This window comes from Physeter macrocephalus, chromosome 15, assembly GCF_002837175.3.
Source record: "Physeter macrocephalus isolate SW-GA chromosome 15, ASM283717v5, whole genome shotgun sequence".
Classification (NCBI taxonomy): domain Eukaryota; kingdom Metazoa; phylum Chordata; class Mammalia; order Artiodactyla; family Physeteridae; genus Physeter; species Physeter macrocephalus.
In genome coordinates, this window is record NC_041228.1 from 56,679,429 (window position 1) to 56,699,494 (window position 20,066).

At 44.8% G+C, this 20,066-nt stretch overlaps 1 protein-coding gene across 14 annotated transcripts in view; it reads left to right on the forward strand.

Moving 5' to 3' along the window:
- The window catches only part of ZNF704 (zinc finger protein 704), a 229,345-nt gene that overhangs the window by 178,851 nt on the left and 30,428 nt on the right, over positions 1 to 20,066 (forward strand). For all 14 annotated transcript variants that reach the window (XR_008619496.1, XR_008619495.1, XR_008619497.1 and 11 more), the window contains 2 exons: positions 1,567 to 1,799; positions 15,398 to 15,498. Coding sequence is in view for 2 of the 14 variants with exons in the window: in XM_024127086.3 (XP_023982854.1) it covers positions 1,567 to 1,799; positions 15,398 to 15,498 (334 nt within the window). In the remaining 12 variants the exon portion in view is untranslated. The remainder of the gene's footprint in view (positions 1 to 1,566; positions 1,800 to 15,397; positions 15,499 to 20,066) is intronic.

Consider the following 20,066-nt stretch of genomic DNA (forward strand, 5'->3'; position numbering starts at 1 on the left):
GGTAGTATTACCTAAGGCCTTACACTGGGCTCCTCTTGAATTCATGTTGTATTGAATGGAGCTTTCTTATTTATTAGAGGCAACTCGGGTCCAGGGACTATATCAGTCTCTGTGTAGACTACAGGGACTGAGATGCTGATTTGGTTTTGTTGCTGCTGTCAAGGTGTGAGCCTGCATAAATGACCATGTAATTCTGTTAGAGCCTGGCTTTAAGGAGATGGTCAACTTACTTCTGCTAGTCAACTTAAAACTTCATTCATCTAACTGAACTTTTTGCTTGACATAAGTTGTGGAATATTCTGGAAGCCTATAATTAGGTGAAGGTAGTTGAGAAATTTTTCCATGAATGCTAGTCTGCTATTTGTCTTCACTTCATTACTAATTACGCAGATGTTAACAGCATTTTTTTAATGAGTCATTTTGGGATTTTTTTCCTCCTTGGAGTTAAAATATACTTTTAATATATTCAAAATGTGCATTAATATGGAGAAGAAATTATCCAAAAAGAAAGTCGAATTTATACAAATGCTAATTAAGATTGGGCATTTTGAAAAGTAAAGCAAATCTTCTGTGATTAAAAGAGCCCCCTGAAGACATTCAAACTGGGCAAAGATCTCTCTATATTAGCAAGCATTTCATCATGTTTTCCCCCACAAGTGGAAAGGTAAAATTCAGCCCCAATCTTATCAGTGATTATTACCAATAACTTCTTTTATGATCTCAGCTTTGCCAGAGAGAAGGGAGGATGCTTACAACACAGGGCCTGCATGCCCTGAAGGAGAAAGAAGGCCAACTGGTATACCAGGGTTTGGGGCCCTGGCCTGTCCAAGTTATGTACTAATCATGGTGAAATGGCAAATCACTTCAATTCCTGGTGACTCAGGGTCCTTGTCTGTAAAAGGGGCATGATAATCCTTACCCTGAAAGATACTGTGAGAATGCATGAGATTGTGTGAATAAGCTTTGTAAGATGTAAAACACACACCAAATGTAAGGCACGATTATTTCTTATAAAAAGCAGGATGGTAAATGGCTTTAGGTAACTAATTAGAAATTCGTTCTCTTAGGTTCTTAAATCGTAGACTCTTTCTATAAATGTATTCCAAGAATCACAGTCCTGTAAGAAATTCCTTTTAAAGTGTTAAAATGAGGAGGTGTGGGGTGTGGGGAAATACCGCAAATGACTTCTTTCTTGGGGATACAGTCCATAAACGCCAGTCTTCCCAAACTTAGGGAACCAGAACACCTTTTTTTCCCTCGTTTTTATGTAATCTCCACTCTCATCCGAAAGAACTAGTGTTGCACAAAGCAACACCCATCAGAAAGCTCTTAGAGAAACCTGTTATCGTGTGGCTAAAATAAATGTTTATAAACTATAATGCGGCTTTTTTTTTTTTGAAGTATAAATAGAGTAAAACGTACATGCGCAGCTGTTGCAAATTGCCAAGTGGGCTGCAGGTGCCTTCACCGGCATGGAATCCGGGCCCCCGTTTCCCCTCTGACCCATGCCTGGGCTCCCCGGGATCCGGGACTGGGTACTGACGCTGTGCTTGTGTGAACGGACAGAGGGCCTGAGCGGATCGTGGAAGGAGGGAGGCGGTGTGCCTTCCAGCACGAGCAGCAGCGGCTACTGGAGCTGGAGCGCCCCCAGCGACCAGTCCAACCCGTCCACGCCGTCGCCGCCGCTGTCCGCCGACAGCTTCAAGCCCTTCCGCAGCCCCGCGCCCCCGGACGATGGCATCGACGAGGCGGAGGCCAGCAACCTTCTCTTTGACGAGCCCATTCCCAGGAAACGAAAGGTTGGTTTCGGGTTTCAGTTGCGGGACGGTGCTTTCCCTCCGCCTTCTAAGGGCGGGTTTGATCCTGGGGTGGTGACTTTGGTACGTCTCCAACCCACGCCCCTTTTGATCAACAGGAACAGCCTCTGTTCCCCTCTAATGTTCTTTGAAGTTTCAAAGTAAATTAAGGGTCGTGGCTAAAGACAAATAGAAACGACTAAAATATTAATATGTTTCTTCCAAGGACGCATTCCCCCCATCCCATCCCCATCCTCTCCCCTGGTTGTAAGTTGCTGCACCGGTTAAGAGTTAACATCAGATAACCTGGGACTTACCAGTATTTGGAAGTCAGAAAATTGGACTTCAGGCTTGGTTTGGTAATTAACTCACTCTCTTCCTGGTACTTAACTTCTTCATCTGTAAAATAAAATTAATATGTTTTTCTCTTTTCTGCTTCACTGAGCCCTGAAGCATTGTTGGAAAGAATATTTTGCATCTTATTTTTATAAAACCAGGTGTGGAATATACATGAAGGCTAACGTATAAACGTATGTAGTATATAAGTAATATACCCCAAAATATACATTTATTAAATTAGAAGTGAAAAAGGAGGTCTAATTAATTGATTTAATAAATTAATTGATTACACTTTTATTTACTCCTCACAGCAGTCCTGTACGGTAAGTGTTATTTTCCTATCTTGATAGAAGGAGATTGAGGACCAGGGAGATTATACATTTAACTCTCTCCTGTCCTGCGGGTTAGGAAGGGCCAGAGCCGCCATTCAAACCAGGTCTGCCTGAAGCGAAAACTCATATTCTTTTCCTTCTCTTCACATACATTTAAATCATTATGTTCACTCACGATTTTAAAAAGCATTTCTGTTTCATTGAATAAAGAAATTCTACTGCTCTATCTAGAAAAAATTTTAACATTATTTTTAAAATCTCCATGTAAATATGAAACTGTTATCATATATTAGTCTTTTCATTTGCAATTGGCAGCTTCATTAGTAATGACTATTCACAAACAAAAATCCAAAGAAAACCCTGAGGACTGCAGTGCAAACCTTTTTTTTCCCCCAGTTCATTTCAAAGAGAAAAACAAAGAGATGGCACCGATCCAACAACGTCCCTCCCTGCGTCTCTCTTAGCATCACGCAGCATGTGTAGCAGGGGCGGTGGTATACGCACTCTCTCTGCACAGAGAACAGGGCATTAATGTAGTCTGCTATCCTTCCCGGAGGCAGTGCTATGAAGAGTTGCTGTTTCACACTCCAGTCCATTGGGCAGGGGGCCTGGAGTTGTTCCGGCATCCCGTGGGTCCCCTGAGACACTGCGTCTTCGCTTGACTAGTCGGGGAGAGAGGCTGGCACTTTTATCAGTGGGAACCCATAGGCAAGACGGCTGCGTGGACCTGGAGTCTTGTTCTGCTGCTTCAGGCTGCACAGACTTTCTGGGGCCTTCAGAGTGTGTGGCCTTGGCTCTCATCAAGCGTGGCCCAGCCTTGTGGCAAGGACTCACAGCACAGGGAACCCCCAATGCTTGTCAGGTGCACTGCTGAAGGCCCATCACAGCCTTTCCTTTCTACTCTAGCCCTGAGCCAAAATTCATACTCTTCCATTGCAATTAGGTTGCATTAGTCAGACTCGTATTTAAGGTCTATAGGCTTCAACTCAATTAGGGGATAGTCAAGTCACCAAGGGAAAAGAAAAAAAAAAAATTCATTACCTAGTGGCATTTATTTGAAGGGCACAGACCCACTCTGCAGGACTCAGGATAATAAGGATGCATGAACGAGTGAAAACCAAGTTCCTCCTTCTTTCTTTATGACTTCTCCCTCTGGATTTCCCCCCAGGTAATACCAACAGGATGAAGCTTGTAGTCCCTAATTTTTAACAAGAGGATTTTACAAAGACCAAGTCGTTGCCTTTTCTTTTGTATATATATATACAGCAGGTTCTTATTAGTCGTCAGTTTTATACACAGCAGCGTGTACATGTCAATCCCAATCGTCCAATTCCTCACACCCGCCCCCCTGCTGCTTTAGTCATTGCCTTTTGAACTTAATGGTACTTTGAATAGTGAGAGTAACAGGAAAGAAGGATGATTGCAATTCATTTTTTTTTTTGTGTGTGTGGTATGCGGGCCTTCCTCCGCTGTGGCCTCTCCCGTCGCGGAGCACAGGCTCCAGACGCGCAGGCCCAGCGGCCATGGCCCACGGGCCCAGCCGCTCCGCGGCACGCGGGATCCTCCCAGACCGGGGCGCGAACCCGGCTCCCCTGCATCGTTAGGCGGACGCGCAACCACCGCGCCACCAGGGAGGCCCTGCAATTCATTTTTTTAAATGTATTACGTGAACCAATATTTATTGAGCACCCAGCAAGCACAGTGCTCAATGCCCTGAGATTAAGGCGTAGCCCCTTCCTTCAAGGTTGAAAGTTGAGTGGGTAGACACTGATGTGTAAAGAGGCAATAATAATTATGAGTGATACATGCTGTGCTCACGATGTGGTAGAAACACAGTAACTGTAATGCAGCTATTTTAGAGTTTTAAAAATCGTATTTCAAAAGATTTCTGAGAGTTAATTGTCTAATCCATTAGGCAATACGTTCTAGTTGGTGAAACTTTCTGAATTCATTTTATTTTCCTCTTCATTCCCTCAGATTCATAATATCCATTTGAGACCATGGGCAGTTGTGATGGTCACGTATCCTGTGGGGATTGAGAACCTTCTAGATCAGTATTTTCCAAACTGCAGGTCTCAATCCGCTAGTGGGTTGTGAATCGGTTTAATGAGCCCTGAACAGCACATCTTTAACGAATAGGACAGAATAGGGTGCAATGTACATAATCGGGATAAGTACTGTTTCTTGATGCTTTGGTTCAGTTGTACACTTACATGTCTACTGTACAAAATGTATCTCTTACTGGGGCTCCTGGTCAAAAAAGTTTGGAAGCCCCTGTTCCTTATTATAAAGAGGGAACATGATAAGTGGTAAGTGAAGGAGCCCTGATCAGATATCAAAAGCTCCACAACTTTGCTACCCTGAGAACTTAAGGAAAACACTCATGCCTCTGATCATCAGCTTCTTAATCTGTCAAACAGGCAAACAGGCATTATCAAACCTCTCTCAAGACAATCATGAAGATTAAGTGTGACCAACCCTAAGTAGAAAGGGCTTACAAGCCCTAAAACCCCAGGTACTGGAATGTAGCAACTTTGTAATGGACGTTTTAGGACCCCAAAACAAAGGGGGAGGAGGCATACCCTATCCTGATTATGAAGCAATGACCCTGATCTTCCTCCTCATTATAGAAACTCCTTATCACTTTTCCTCACTGTCACCTCTTACGTGATCCGTGTTCCACTTGTGTAAAGAGGAAGAGAGATTCAATGCCTAGACAAGGCGTTATCATCTACTCTCAGTAAGCAAGAAACAATTGCTGACATTAACTACATTTGCATATTGTGTTACAGTTTACAAAATGCTTTTAAACGCAGCAGGTCATTTAATCATCACAAAAATCCTTGGCCTAGTCATATCCCTATTGTGCAGAAGAGTCTCACTGAGGTTATGTTAATTGCCCCAAATCCTGTAGCTTATAATGTGTTAGAAATAAGATCAGTTTCGCTGAAAGAGCAAAGACGGAACTCTTTGAGGCAAATTAACTGAAGGAATCCACATTTCCCCCTGCCGCCCAGAAGAAAACAACATGGAAAGAAAACAGACCCAGCTACAGCCAACATTACATGGCAGGGCGGGAGCGGGGTGCAAAGGATTCGCGAAGAAATTGAAGACAGAGAGAGGAACTCCAGGCTGCCTGATGGGGGCGCGACTTCCCGCAGGAAGCGCCCATCTCTCTTAACAGGCCCTTCAGCCAAGGTACGTCGGGTGCGAGGAGGGGAAATGAAAGGCTTCTTTCTCCCGGCTCTGGAGATCAGCCAGGCAACTGCGTCAAGCCCCGTTCTAGAAGAATTTTTCCTCTGGAATTTCAGACTGACAGTACTTCGAGGCTGCTCGGAGAAAAGCCTGGTAGTATGAGCCAGGATTCTGGGACTACGGGGAAGGTGCAGTTTCCATCATGACCACAAGGTAGTGCAATGGCCCTAAATACAGCTGCTCCAGGCGTCTGGGAGAAAACAATTCTCAGGAAGGCCAAGAGTTAACCATCAATTCCTGACGACCTCTAGAAAATCAAGAGGAGCTGATAGCTAATTACTAATGTGCTTCTTTCCCTGTCAGAGTCCTAGTTCAGTCAGATTTTGGATTTGTCCATTGCTAAACAGGATAAAACAGTTCGGGCTCAGGAATTCACACCCTATCTGCCGTACTCGTGCGACCTTAGCAAATCACTTGACCTCTCTAAGCCTCAGTTTCCTCATCTGTACAATATGGAGAATGATAGCACCATATTGATCAAGTTGTTGTGAGGATTGTGTGAGCAGTGAATGCTGGCTGCTAATATTTCGCTTTCCTTTTTACCCGTTTGACAACAGACCGAATGGAATTTGAGAACCGTGGGTGTGGAGAGAGAAGGCTGCCTGCCTCCATCCTCCATCCTGACCCATCCTGACACATCCTGACCAGGTCAGGGCCTCTGCAGCCCCTCGGCCATCTCAGCCACCTTGGGCTTATTTAGGGTTAGTGGAAGAGGCCAGACTACGTCAGGTGAGGGGTGAAGGAAGCAATGACAGGGGCAGAAATCAGGGCCCTGTGAGGAAATCTGACTCAGGACTCTGCATTTCAGAACATCAGCACAAATCAAAGGCAATCACGAAATTCCAGCCTTCATCATTTTCCTTTTTTGTTGTTTTTTTTTTTTTTTTTGCGGTACGCGGGCCTCTCACTGCTGTGGCCTCTCCCTTTGCGGAGCACAGACTCCGGACGCGCAGGCTCAGCGGCCATGGCTCACGGGCCCAGCCGCTCCGTGGCATGTGGGATCCTCCCGGACCGGGGCACGAACCCGCGTCCCCTGCATCGGCAGGCGGACTCTCAACCGCGGCGCCACCAGGGAAGCCCCATCATTTTCATTTATTTCACAGGTGTCTTGACCATGAACCACTTTACCTGTGGACTAGAGAGAATCTCAAGTCAGAGAAAAAACAGCTCAGTTCACATAAGCTGCTTCGGTCATAGTTGTACAGTAGTAAACAATAAACAGTAGAATTAATCATTTGCTCCATTCTACGTGTTCAGTCTTTCAGAATCAGAAAGCAGTGAATCACTTTAAATTGTGAATGACTGCTCCGGAAAGAAAACAGACCCTCAAGGCCCTCACGAATACGCCTGTTGCCAGTCTCTGCACGGACTTAATTCCTAACCCACTAATTTTGAGCAGAGAAGTGCCTTCTGTAAGAAGAACTCCTGCTCCAGAAATAGACCCATCTGTTAGAACTGCTGGGGAGGGTGGTGCTAAGAAAAGCAGCTCAGGGTCACACTGTACGGGTTTCATGGTGATGACACAGCATTGCCAGCCAGAGCCAGGGAGCTGATTGACCTCAGGGAGGATCAGGGTAAAGAAGAGAGATCTAGGCAATTTAATGACAGCCTCTTAGAATAGTCTGCCAGGCAGTGTGTGGTCCAGGAGCTCGAAGGACTTCAGAAATCATCGAGCCCAGGCTCAACCTTTCCAAGTTACAGGACCGCTTGATCATGTCTGGAAATGTACAGATGTCCCCAAAGGTGAGATGCACTTTTAGAAATCACTGATCGAGAAAATATATAATGACTAGGGATTTCTATTAATTCAGGAATGCTTTTGTTGTGGTTTTAGAAATCATTTTAAATCTACTCTATATTTAGGTATCATTTCCACATGATAAAATGAACTCGCTTTAAATGTATAGTTCGGTGAGTTTTGACTAATGTCTCCACCTGGGTAACCACCACTGTGATCCAGGCCGGCAGTCCTTGTGTCCTGTGCAGTCAGATGCCACCCCCCACCCCAGACAGCCACTGCCCTGACTTCTGTCACTAGAGATTAATTTTGCCTGTTGAAAATGGAATCATACAGTGTGCACTTTTTGGTGTACAAAATACCAAATGTTGACGACAGGCGCTCTCATTCATTGCTCTTGAGAATGTAAAATGGTACGACCACTTTGTAAAGCAGTTTGGCACTTTCTTATATAGGTAAATATATATTCACCATATGACCCAGTAATTCCACTCTTAGATTTTTACCTAAGAGATAAGAAAGCATGTCCACAAAAACACCTGTAGACAAATTTCATAGCAGTTTTTTGTTTTTTTGTTGTTGTTGTTGTTGTTTTTTGCGGTACGCGGGCCTCTCGCTGCTGTGGACCCTCCCGTTGCGGAGCACAGGCTCCGGACGCGCAGGCTCAGCGGCCATGGCTCACGGGCCCAGCTGCTCCGCGGCACGTGGGATCTTCCCGGACCGGGGCACGAACCCGTGTCCCCTGCATCGGCAGGCGGACTCTCAACCACTGCGCCACCAGGGAAGCCCCATAGCAGTTTTATTCATTGCCACCCCAAACTGGAAACCTGTGGTACGTTATAAAATGGACTACTACACCGCAATAAAAGGCAACTAATGACTGAAATAAGGAACAGTGGGTGAATCTCAAAAAAAAATATGCTAAGGTATAGAAGCCAGATACAAGAGGATACATTCTGTATTATTCCATTTACAAAAATCTTTTTGTTATTTTTCAATTTTATTACCACAGAATCTATAAATGACACATACAGGTGAGAGATGTTTAATCCCTGCTTGGTATACATTGGAATTTACCTACACACCTCACAGATCCAAAATCACTAATCTTGTTCAGTCCTCTTGTTTTACGAATAAAGAAGGAAAGTCCCAAGGTGGTGAGGTGACGTGTATAAGGCTGCTCTCCCAGTAAAGAAAAGAATTGGAATCCCTACAACTTCTAACAGTTACTGATTTTTTTAGGACAGCATTTATCAGCCTTTCGAACCTGCTGAAGGTTCTGAGTAGACGTATTGGTTCTGAAAGAGCCGTTGCAGCCTCTGCCAGGGGTGTGGCTTCCCATAAGGCAGGCTGAGGAGGCATGTGTGATGCAGCACACTCACCTGTGCAGAATAATTGGACCCTCTTCTCTCTGGGAAGCTTGGATGTATGAGTGTCCACCCCTCGCCCATCCCAACACACACACACACACACACACACACACACACACACACACCGATCACCAAATAAAACATACCTCAGGATCTTCTCAGTTGCCTTAGAAAAGGCAACTTGACGTTAACTCCAGGCAGCTGTCTGGTAAACTGGTCCTGTGATGCTCAAAGCCATGCTTATGTACCTTCTGGAATATAGCTGTAATTGAACTTATCCCTGGACGTGTCGTATAATACTCCAAAATCCAGCTGTGTTTGCACTCTTGGAATTGAAGGTGACCTTCAGCAGTCATCTTGTCAGTCCTGTGTACCAGTCTGGGTTCTATCAGGAAAATAGAAACTACTCCATGTACCCTGAGTATGAAATAATTCAAAACCAGCAGGGATGTTTGCCGTGGAAAGGGAAGCAGAGAGAAGATGAAGAAGGAAGGCTTGGCCAAAGACGGAAACCTGTAGCCCCAAAGCAGTCCGTATGAGGGACATTCTGGAAGCTGCTGCAAAAGTGATGAATGCCCAGGGAGTTCTTTCCAACCATCGTAGCCTACAAGGCCAAAGTTGGGTGATTCTAAACAGCTTTCCTGGCTGCTGCTGTGAATGTCACATTGGGCATGTGTGAGATTCTGTGAGTCTGCCTGTAACTGCCAGGAACTTCAGCTTAATCAGGCCAATGTGTGGAGGACCCTAGCACGCTGTGCTTCCCAACCGACAGTGGCCTCTCTCTACCTCGGACATCCCAGCTTTGTGAACGTCTGTTGGAGCTGAGAAGAGAAGCCAGGACTGAAGCAGAGACGGGCACGTTCAGACGGAGGCTGCAACTCCACCGGCAGCTTTGCTTGGTTTGGCCTCTTGGGGCAAGCTTGGATCCATGTGGCAATCTGGGTGTTTATTTAGCTATTTTTTTCCTGTTCTCCTCCTCCCACGGCTGGCTTTCCTTTAGCATAACAGTGAGTAGTCTGTAGACAAAGGATTTGTCTCCATTGGATGTAGTCAGGGGACTTTGAAAAGTACTTAAGCACCATTTAAGGGGCCTCTGGTTTGACCGAGAACATTCTTCACCGAGGTAGAGAGAAGTCATTTGATTTCATTAAAGTTGAGATGCTCATGCTAGTATACTTTTATTCTCCAAAAATTAATCAAGCAAGTGTTATAGGGTGACTTTCATTTTAAATTTAAAATAGGGTAATTTTTATGTTTGGAAATTAATGTAAAAATAAGATACCCTTCCCCAATATTTCTACCATGCAATTTCTACCATGTAATTATTTGTATTACATACCCTCCCAAATATATAATGTTGTTTATATTCTTTTATAACCTACTTTTTCCCCATTTCAATCAAGGTCCTGGGGGAAGCTGGTGGTGTTCTCAGGTAGGGTAATTGAGAAGAGTTTAATGAAGAGGCTCTTTATAAATGTGTAGATAGGGCTAGAAGGAATCAGAAGGGATGGTGTGGTACCCCACGGGCAAAAGAGAAAAGCAAGGAGGAAGCAAAGTTGATCATTTTTCTTCATTTCCATTACCTAATTTTCTTTGGGCAACAGATTTCTTTGGAGCCCTTAGCAGGGGCCAAAAAAAGTATGGGTGTGATTGAGGAGATGACACACAAACACTTGCAATTGGTAGGTCTCCAAATTCCAAGGGATTTAGAGAGAATATTGGTCAGCTTCATTGTATTTTGGGGATTCGATACCTCTATATCAGCTATTTCCTCCTAACTAAGGAAAGAAGTTATACCAATGACATTTATTTTTCTATAATCAGTACCAAGCTTTACTAATCAATTCAAGAAGCAAATGCTTGACATATTATTGCAATGACTAGGAACAGAATGTTATACATAATGCTTGTTATGGCCCCAAAATACCACTGTGATTGTCATTTCCTAAAACAATCAGCAGTTTGACCCTTTACAAAATTCCTAAGACGTAGGATGAATTTGGCTCTATATGTTGTGTAATAATATTATATTAATTTCGAAAGACTGTATCTAACTGACTAATTGGTAGGAATCATCAAGTGATACTGGATAAGCCACATATCCCTTCTTAAACCACTTTCTTCTATTTGTGCTGGTAATATCACACTGTCTGGATTACTACTACTTTCCCCACTCTCTCTCTCTCTCTGGCTGCTGTTTCTCAATCTCCTACATGAAATATTGGATGCTGCAGTGTCCTGGGCCTTCTAATCATCTCTAGCTGCATTTTTTTCCCTAGATGATCTCATCCAGATCTGTTTTAAGAAATCCTTCAACTCCTGACTCCGAATGTACATCTCTAGCCCTGACTTCCCCTCAGTTCCAGGCTCATAGATCCATGGTCCTACTTGCCATCTCCTCTTGATCAATAATAACAGGTATCTCAGAATTAGCATATCCCAAACAGAACCACAACTCACAAAGCTATAGAAGTCATCTTTAACACCGCCCCCTTTTTTTTTTTTTTTTTTTGTGGTATGCGGGCCTCTCACTGTTGTGGCCTCTCCCGTTGCGGAGCACAGGCTCCGGACGCGCAGGCTCAGCGGCCATGGCTCACGGGCCCAGCCGTTCCGCAGCATGTGGGATCTTCCCGGACCGGGGCACGAACCCGCGTCCCCTGCATTGGCAGGCGGACTCTCAACCACTGCGCCACCAGGGAAGCCCTAACACCACCTCTTTTAACATTCCTCATACTCAGCCCAACAGCAAGTACTGTTTGATCTGCCTCAAAAATTGATCTTTTTTTTTTTAATTTTTATTGGAGTATAGTTGATTTACAGTGTTGTGTTAGTTTCAGGTGTACAGCAAAGTGAATCAGTTATACGTATACATATATCCACTCTTTTTTAGATTCTTTTCCCGTATAGGCCATTACAAAGCACCAAAATGGATCTTGAACGTGTCTACTTTTCTCCATTCTCACTGCCCAAACCTTCTTCAAGTCGCCCTCTTCTCTGACCTGTGGGAGCATCACACTGGTGACCTTACCGTTCTCTCCCCAGAATAAAGTGGTGTTTTCTTAAAGCCTAAATCATATAATGTCGTTCTCCTCCTTCAACCCCTTCAGTAGCTTCTTTATTTTAGAATAAAATCCAAATTCCTTACCTTCACCTACAAGACCCTGCATGATCTGGCTCTCCTTGCCTCTCCACATTATTTCAAACAGATCACACCCTCTCTCCTTTCCCTCTAAATTCGCTGTCCTTTCTGGCCCTCCAATATGTCAAGCTTTTCCCCATCTTCACACCTTTGCATTAACTCTTCCCTCTGCCTGGAAAACTCTAGCTCATAGCATGACTGGCTTCTTCTCCAACCTTCAGGTCCCAGCTCAGAAGTCACTTTCTAGAGGCTTTGTCTGACCTAATGCAGCCCACCCCCATTTCCAATGACCTTACCATACCTGAAACAATCATCATTTATTATCATTTCTCTCTCTCTCCCACTAGAATGTAAGTTCCTGGAGAACAGCTTCTTTTCTTTCTGTCACCAGCCACTGGAATATTCCTTGCTAAATAGCTACCAGGTTTAATGAATAAAGGAATAAGCAAAAGGGCTTGGAATGAATCAGAAAGTGTTTTCATCTATCATGACTTCATTTCCAGATGGATATTTGGACTCTCAGATACCTGTAATTTTGGTTTGAGTCATTAATTCCCTTAAGTGGAAGATAATTTTTAATAGTATAGCTTCATTGTTCGAAAAATGGACAGAAAGCATTCCTAGGGTGAGGATTTGTTCACTAATGCTGTTAAGTTGTTATATGCTTTGAATGAAAAACACCAAGCAGAATTCTTTTCTGTGAACCTTGGGGTTGGGGTTGGGGGCAGGGCAGGATTTAAACTCTCCCCCTTTGGCTCATCTTACATCTCAGGCGTTTGGATCAGTGGCTCAAGGAGATCAGGGAGCCTGAAATTTGTGAACTGTCTCCTTAGAATAAACACCGACTCATCAGGATCATGTACTTTAAAGTCTCCTAATTCTGTCTCTGCTTCTCAGCTCCCCTCACATCCCTCTCTCACCTTCTGCCCCATCTCTTCGCTGCTGCAGCTCCTAGGGCTCAGTACTGCCCGTGGCAGCGGGGAGCGCGGGCAGGCTGTCTGAGATGCCCGGGAGCTACAGTGGGAATGGCTAGGTTGCTGTGTCAGGAATGGCGGCCCCTGGGACCCCTAGGCCACTGGGCTCCTGAAGCCCCCAGGAGGCGTGGGTTCCTTCTGCTGTCACTAATCTTTCCCAGCAGACTGTGGCCATGTGCCACCGTGCTCTGTCCTCCACTTGCCACGCTGAAAGTGACCATTCCCAGCACACAGGATACTCCTCACTCCGGGAAGTTGCCAGGTGCCTTTTTTCAACTGAGAAACCTAGAGAAAGACTTGGGTGCGGGTGGGTGGCTGGCTGGATCAGGATATTAATCCCATCATAATAGCTGATGAATCATCCTCTAAATGTGTAAATGATTGCTTTCTAGAACAGGGCTTGAGGGCAGAGATCCTACTAGACTTGTAAACAAAGCTACATCAGTGCCGTCAGTTCAAGGAAGGTGTCATGACTACTATGTTGATTGGTCAGGGTAGGCTTACGGTTGAAACAACCCATTCCCAAACGTCAGTGGCTTAACCCTGTAAAGGAGTTCTCATGTCACAATCCAGTCAGGTCAGCGGGGGTGGTGAAGGGGTGTCTCTGCCCCACACAATCCTCCAGGGACCCAGACCCCTTCCTCCTGGTACAGAGGTTCTTAACCTGGAGTCCACAGGTCCCGGAAAGGGGGTGGACAGAATTCAGGGAGTCTGTGAACTTGGATGGGAGAAAAAGTATATCTTTATTGTCATTAATCTTTTAACTATAATTTAGCATTTCCTGCAATGATGATCGAAGACATCAAACCACAATAATGTTAGTGCCACCTGTGACTTTACTACCAAGAGAAATCATGGATATTTTCATATCACCTTACAATTTTAGCAGATATCATGAAATATCATTTATGCTTAACACTACTTTGAAATTATGGTAGTTACTAGACTCACTTAAAGATCTTGTTATTTAATGGGTTAAAGAGTACATATAAAGAGTACATATATTACCATTTCACAAAATTTTTAAATATTTTGATAGCTATTTCACTACTCTTGCAGTTTTTCATAATCCGATGTATTTTATTTTAAACATTAAAAAACATTATTCAAGAAGGGGTCCATGGAATTAAACAGACTGCCAGAAGAGTTCATGGCAAACAAAAGATTAAAAATCCCTGATCTAAATAACAAAGTCTGACTATAGAGCACAGGGAACTATATTCAATATCCTATGATAAACCATAATGGAAATGAATATTTTTTTTTAAATGTGTGTGTGTATATATATATATATATGTATATAAAACTGGATCACTTTGTTGTACAGCAGAAATAAACACAACATTGTAAGTCAACTATACTTCAATTTTTAAAATATTGAAAATTTAAAAATCTCTGATCTAGTGGTTCTACTGTCCCCTAAGTCCTTGGGTATCCCCTACCTCTAGTCAGCAGAGCGGGCTTGGGTGACATTGAGAAGTAGTTTAGGGACGAGGCTTAGAAGGAATGTGTGTCACTTCTGCCCATGTTCCCCTGGCCCTGACCCCACCTAACTGCAAGGGAGGCTGGGAAGTGAAGTCTACTCTGTTCCCAGGCGAAAACGGGATGGGGCTTGGTGAGTACATGGAAGTGATTGTCACTGTGCCCATGGAAACAATCAGCAAAGAGACAGCAGTGCAACGACAAGCACTCTCCCTGGAGAAAACTCACTCCCTGTCAAATTCACTCCGGGAAGTATAATCATAATAAGACCATAATAGCTGCCATTGGTTGAATAATTACTCCCATCAGTATTGCGCTAAATGATTCACTTTCATGACCTCATTTAATCCTCATAATAACCTTATGAGACAGGTACTATTGTTCCTACTTGATAAATAAGGAAACCAGGACTTGAGAAAGGCAGTACAGAATCGGTGCTCTCAATCACTGTGCTGGACTGTTTTGGAAAACTTCTGAGATCCTTGTAAGAGAAGATGGAACTGTATCCTGGTGGAGAGAGTGGTTCCTGGAACCAGACTCCCAAACTTCATATCCCAGCTTTGCTGGAAGCTGGCTCATAGACAGGGCAAGTTTTCCTGAAGCTTTCCATGAATCTGTAAAATGGTGATAATAATAGCATCCATCTTTTAGGATTAAATGAGATAAATTCTTAGACTAGCACCTGGCACATGGTAAGTGCTCAGTGAATGTTAGACACTGTCATTAATGCCTAAATGACACTGTGACCACCTTAATGAAAGTGAACTAAATGTTCCAGCAGGGCTCAGTATTCATGAAGGATGCAAGAAAATCTCTGAGGTCACCAAGATCCTCACCAGCCAGGGGGTTTCCTAGAATGGTGTGCTGAGTTATAGTCAAGAGAATGGGACGCTGCTACTTTTCTAATGAAGGAAAAAATTAAAATTGTTGGGTTAGTTTTCATTTTAATGTAACTTTCTCTCCCATTTATAGAACTCCATGAAGGTGATGTTCAAATGCCTCTGGAAAAACTGTGGGAAGGTTCTGAGCACTGCAGTGGGTATCCAGAAGCACATCCGGACCATTCATCTTGGGTAAGGCAGCCCTCCCTTCGGAGCTTGGCGTATCTCCATCAGTTCGATCCAGGGTCACTTGCACTCAGAATTACACACCACACTGTGCCTTAAAAATTCTGAACACAGGAATAGGGACTAAGCCAGCTTGATCTTCCTAATCACTATGGAGATGCCCACTGCAGACAATATAGGTCAGTATGGCAAGTGGAAAGAAGGTGGACTTAAATTTGTAAAGCCTCCGTAATATACTCACTAAGTCAGGGGTCCCCAATCCCAGGACCGAGGATCGGTTCCGGTCTGCGGCCTGTTAGGAACTGGGCGGCACAACAGGAGGTGAGCGGCGGGCAAGTGAGCAAAGCTTCACCTGCCACTCCCCATTGCTCGCATTACCGCCTGGACCATCCTCCTCCATCACCTGCTCTGTGGAAAAACTGTCTTCCAGAAACTTTGGTCCCTGGTGCCAAAAAGGTTGGGGACTGCTGCACTAAGTGATATTAAACAAGTCACTGCTTGGAGCCTCAGGTCCTTCTGAAAATGAGGCTAATAATATCAGCCCTGCAGGGGCATGTGTGAGGGTCAAAACTAAAAGGTATGTTAGAATAATTTGTAAAAGATGGACCACTAGGGTAGGGTAGGGTAGGGTAGGGTAGGGTAGGGTATGGTAGGGTAGGGTAGGGTAGGGGGTCCTTGAATCCCCTGAAATTGTCTGTAAAATTAGATGTGCACTTTTTTCCCAGTGGAGTGTATTCGTGACTTTGAGCTTCAAAGGCTCAAAAGGGTTTAAGAACCACAGTGACAATCAGTGCTGTTGTTGCTATTCTTATGATGCCTGATGACCGGCTCTATCATTTTCTGTTGCCCAAATAAGTCCTTTATTTGTACAACTGACACTTCCTTGTGTTATATAAAAACCGTTCTAAGGAAAGGTGAAACTAAGTTTCTGGCAACAGGGATTAGGGGGCCACTCCAGAGGGGCAATGGTAGTTCAGTTGCCTTGCGCTTTAGTCTCTGGGTTTTTCTTGTCCAGGGATCTGGGACTGAGAAGAGACCTTGAGAAGCTGTAAGTCATCACCAGTGTGCATAAGGCAAATCCAAATACATGACCAGTCCCCCAAAATGCTTGGACACAGAGGAGCCCTTTCAAAAAGATGAGTGTTGAGAAATAAACACTACAGTCACTTTGCCCAGCAAGGGATAAATTTAGGGAATGCATCATCCATAAAAAAAAAGTGGTAGGAAAAGGAAAACAAGAACTGGTTCTAAGGTAATTTTGCTGATTCGTGTGGATCGGCTCCTTCAGGGACTGGAGAGAAGCAGAGATCTGTCTCCCTAACATGTAGGCTTGGGATGCTGGAGACACAGCCAGACCCTTCCAGGGCACAGCACGTGGAAGGTCACCAAGCGCCGTGGGTGTGGCCCAGCAAAGCAGGGCGTCTGCTCCGCTAGCCTGAGGGTCCACTTCATCCTCCAGGAAACACCACACTGAAACACTGCGGGGTAGAACGCGCTCCTGTTCCTAAAGCCTTCGGAGAAGGAGATCCTGCAGCTTCTCCCCTCAAACCTCACTGTCAGCACAGCTCACAGAGTAAATAGCTCAGAGTTCTTTAAAGGTTTAGGAAGGGCTCCTGGCAGCTATAATCAGGACCTGGGGTATTTGTTTTCAAGTCCCTCTCTGCCCAACGATTCGCATCCTATTCAGCACTACACAGAAACACATGCCACATGTATGTATTTATAGACTATAAACGGCATCACAGGATTTTCCTTTGAGCTTCCGGGGTGCTCTCGTGGTGGGTGAAATTCAACGTGCAGCTGCTGTATTCACTTCCCTGGGATTCCCTTTTTACTCTGTGTGCTTCACATTGCCTTGGTGAATTAGGATTCACATCCCTGCCAGCCATCGCACAGGAATGGGCCTGGGTTAGCAGGACTCCAGGGCTGCTCTGTATGTATATGAAGCTCTCATGGACCTGGGTAGGGGTCGGAAGGGGACCGCCTTTGCCTTAATCCATGTCCTCCGTGATGTGACTGTAGGAGGATGGGGCATTTTTAATGAGTGTTGGCTGTGGGACGTAGGGGAAGAAGGGGGCATTCCAGAACCCCCAAATATGGGTCTTGCATCTGACGTAGCTGCAGTGCACACCATGCCAGTATAAAAAGTACACTGTTTTTCTCTTAAGTCTCACTCCATTCTTAAACACCAGGGGCTGATCCTGATTTATCCCCATGTAGGACACACAATTTCCCCCAGGCCTGTGTGTCTATTAGTGGCACTCAGGCAGCCAGTAGCGACTCGGCCTGCCCTTTACTGGAGAGGAAGTGGGGACAGGAATAGAACGGGCGCACATTCTTCAGCCCACTCTCTGGGGTCTTCCATGCTCTGCTTGTAGGAAAGCCAAGCCCAGCCTGACCTGATACGGTGCAGACACCTCCCTAGACGCCTCAGCCTGAGACCTCAGGGGAAACAGAACGAGGCTGGGAGAAGCCCCCGATGTGGCTAAACAGAAAGGCCGAGGAGAAGGGGAGATTTGTGTTTTAAGTTCTATACAGGGATTGTTAAGTGGGAAGAAAGTTTATTCCGAGTCAGTGTCCTGCGCCTGCTGGATATGGTCATGAAATTTGGGGATGCCCCAGGGAAGGGAGATGTGCAGAGGCTATCCCATAAAACCAAGGGGCCAGATGTGCACCATTTCCCTAGAAATTCATAAATCCAATAAATGTTATTATTTATTCAACAGTTATTTTATGCAGAGCTTTCTGTGGAAAAGTACAATTTTCAATATCTCAGGGAGAAAAACTGCGGAAGTACTAGAAGATATTTTTCCTGGTGACAGTAAACATTGAGGCTTTTTTTTTAATACATATAAATTTATTTATTAATTTTTGGCTGCCTTGGGTCTTGGTTGCTGCCTGTGGGCTTTCTCTATTTGGGGCAAGCGGGGGCTACTCTTCATTGTGGTGCGCAGGCTTCTCATTGCGGTGGCTTCTCTTGTTGCAGAGCACGGGCTCTAGGCGCGCGGGCTCCAGTAGTTGTGGCACGCAGGCTCAGTAGTTGTGGCTGGCAGGCTCTAGAGCGCGCAGGCTCAGTAGTTGTGGCTCACGGGCTTAGTTGCTCCGCGGCATGTGGGATCTTCCCGGACCAGGGATTGAACCTGCGTCCCCTGCATTGGCAGGCGGATTCTTAACCACTGCGCCACCAGGGAAGTCCCAACATTGAGGCCTTTTAACATCAGCCTTATTTTTATTTAATACGCACTCAGTGCTTATTATGTGTGCGGTACACTTCTAAGCACGTATGCAGTAGGCCCTCCATACCTGCAGCTGCAGAACCCACAGATACGGAGGGCCAGCTGTGCTATGTCATTTTACATAAGGGTGCAGGCTGCCAAAATCACACACACAGCTAGAAGCTGTCAGGATTTGAACCCAGGAGATCCGACTCCAGAATTCATGCTGGGAATCACTGTGCTATAACGTCAGCTTCCTTCGTTCATTCATTCAACATTTAATAGGCACCTACTGTAGGCCAGATGTGCTGATGTGTGTGTTGTGACACAAAGATGAACAAGACATAGCCCTAGAGAATCAGTCTTAGGGAGGCGACAGGGGTTTAAAAAAAAATTACAGAAGTGTGCCAAGTCATTACATAAAGTGAATTAAATAAACTGAACGCACCTCACAGGGAGCTCAGAGGATCTAACAGTTCGGAATTAAGTCCTAACACCTAACGTGCCAAATACTTCCCCGATTTGAGAGCTCAGGTCACTTCCACCTCCCACCTCTCGCCCGGCCACTGTCAGCTGCTCCAGTCTGCTTTCTGGCCTCCCACCCTTCTTGCTCTCCTCTCCTCTATTCTCTCCCCAGACAATTGCCAGAGTGATCCTTTTAAAAAGTAACTTATGTCGGTGAGTCTATTTCTGTTTTGTAAATAAGTTCATTGGTATCATTTTTTTAGATTCCATATATAAGTGGTAGCATATGATATTTGTCTTTGTCTGTCTTACTTCACTTAATATGAAAATCTCTAGGTCCATCCATGTTGCTACAAATGGCATTAGATGGCATTAGAAAACAAACTTATGGTTACCAAAGGGCATAGCATGAGAGGGGGTGAACTGGGGAGAGATAAATTAGGAGCTTGGGATTAACAAATACACAGTACTGTATATAAAACAGATAAACAACAAGGACTTACTGTATAGCACAGGGAACTATACTCGATATCTTGTAATAACCTATAATGGAAAAGAGTCTGAAAAAGAATATATATATATGCTTTTTATATGTATATAATATATTAAATATATATATAATTACTTTGCTGTACACCTGAAACTAACACAACATTGTAAATTAACTATACTTCAATTTTTTAAAATAAAAAATAAATAAACATAAAAAGTAACTTAGAGGGGCTTCCCTAGTGGCGCAGTGCTTGAGGGTCCGCCTGCCGATGCAGGGGACGCGGGTTCGTGCCCCGGTCCGGGAAGATCCCACGTGCCGCGGAGCGGCTGGGCCCGTGAGCCATGGCCGCTGAGCCTGCGCGTCCGGAGCCTGTGCTCCGCAACGGGAGAGGCCGTAGCAGA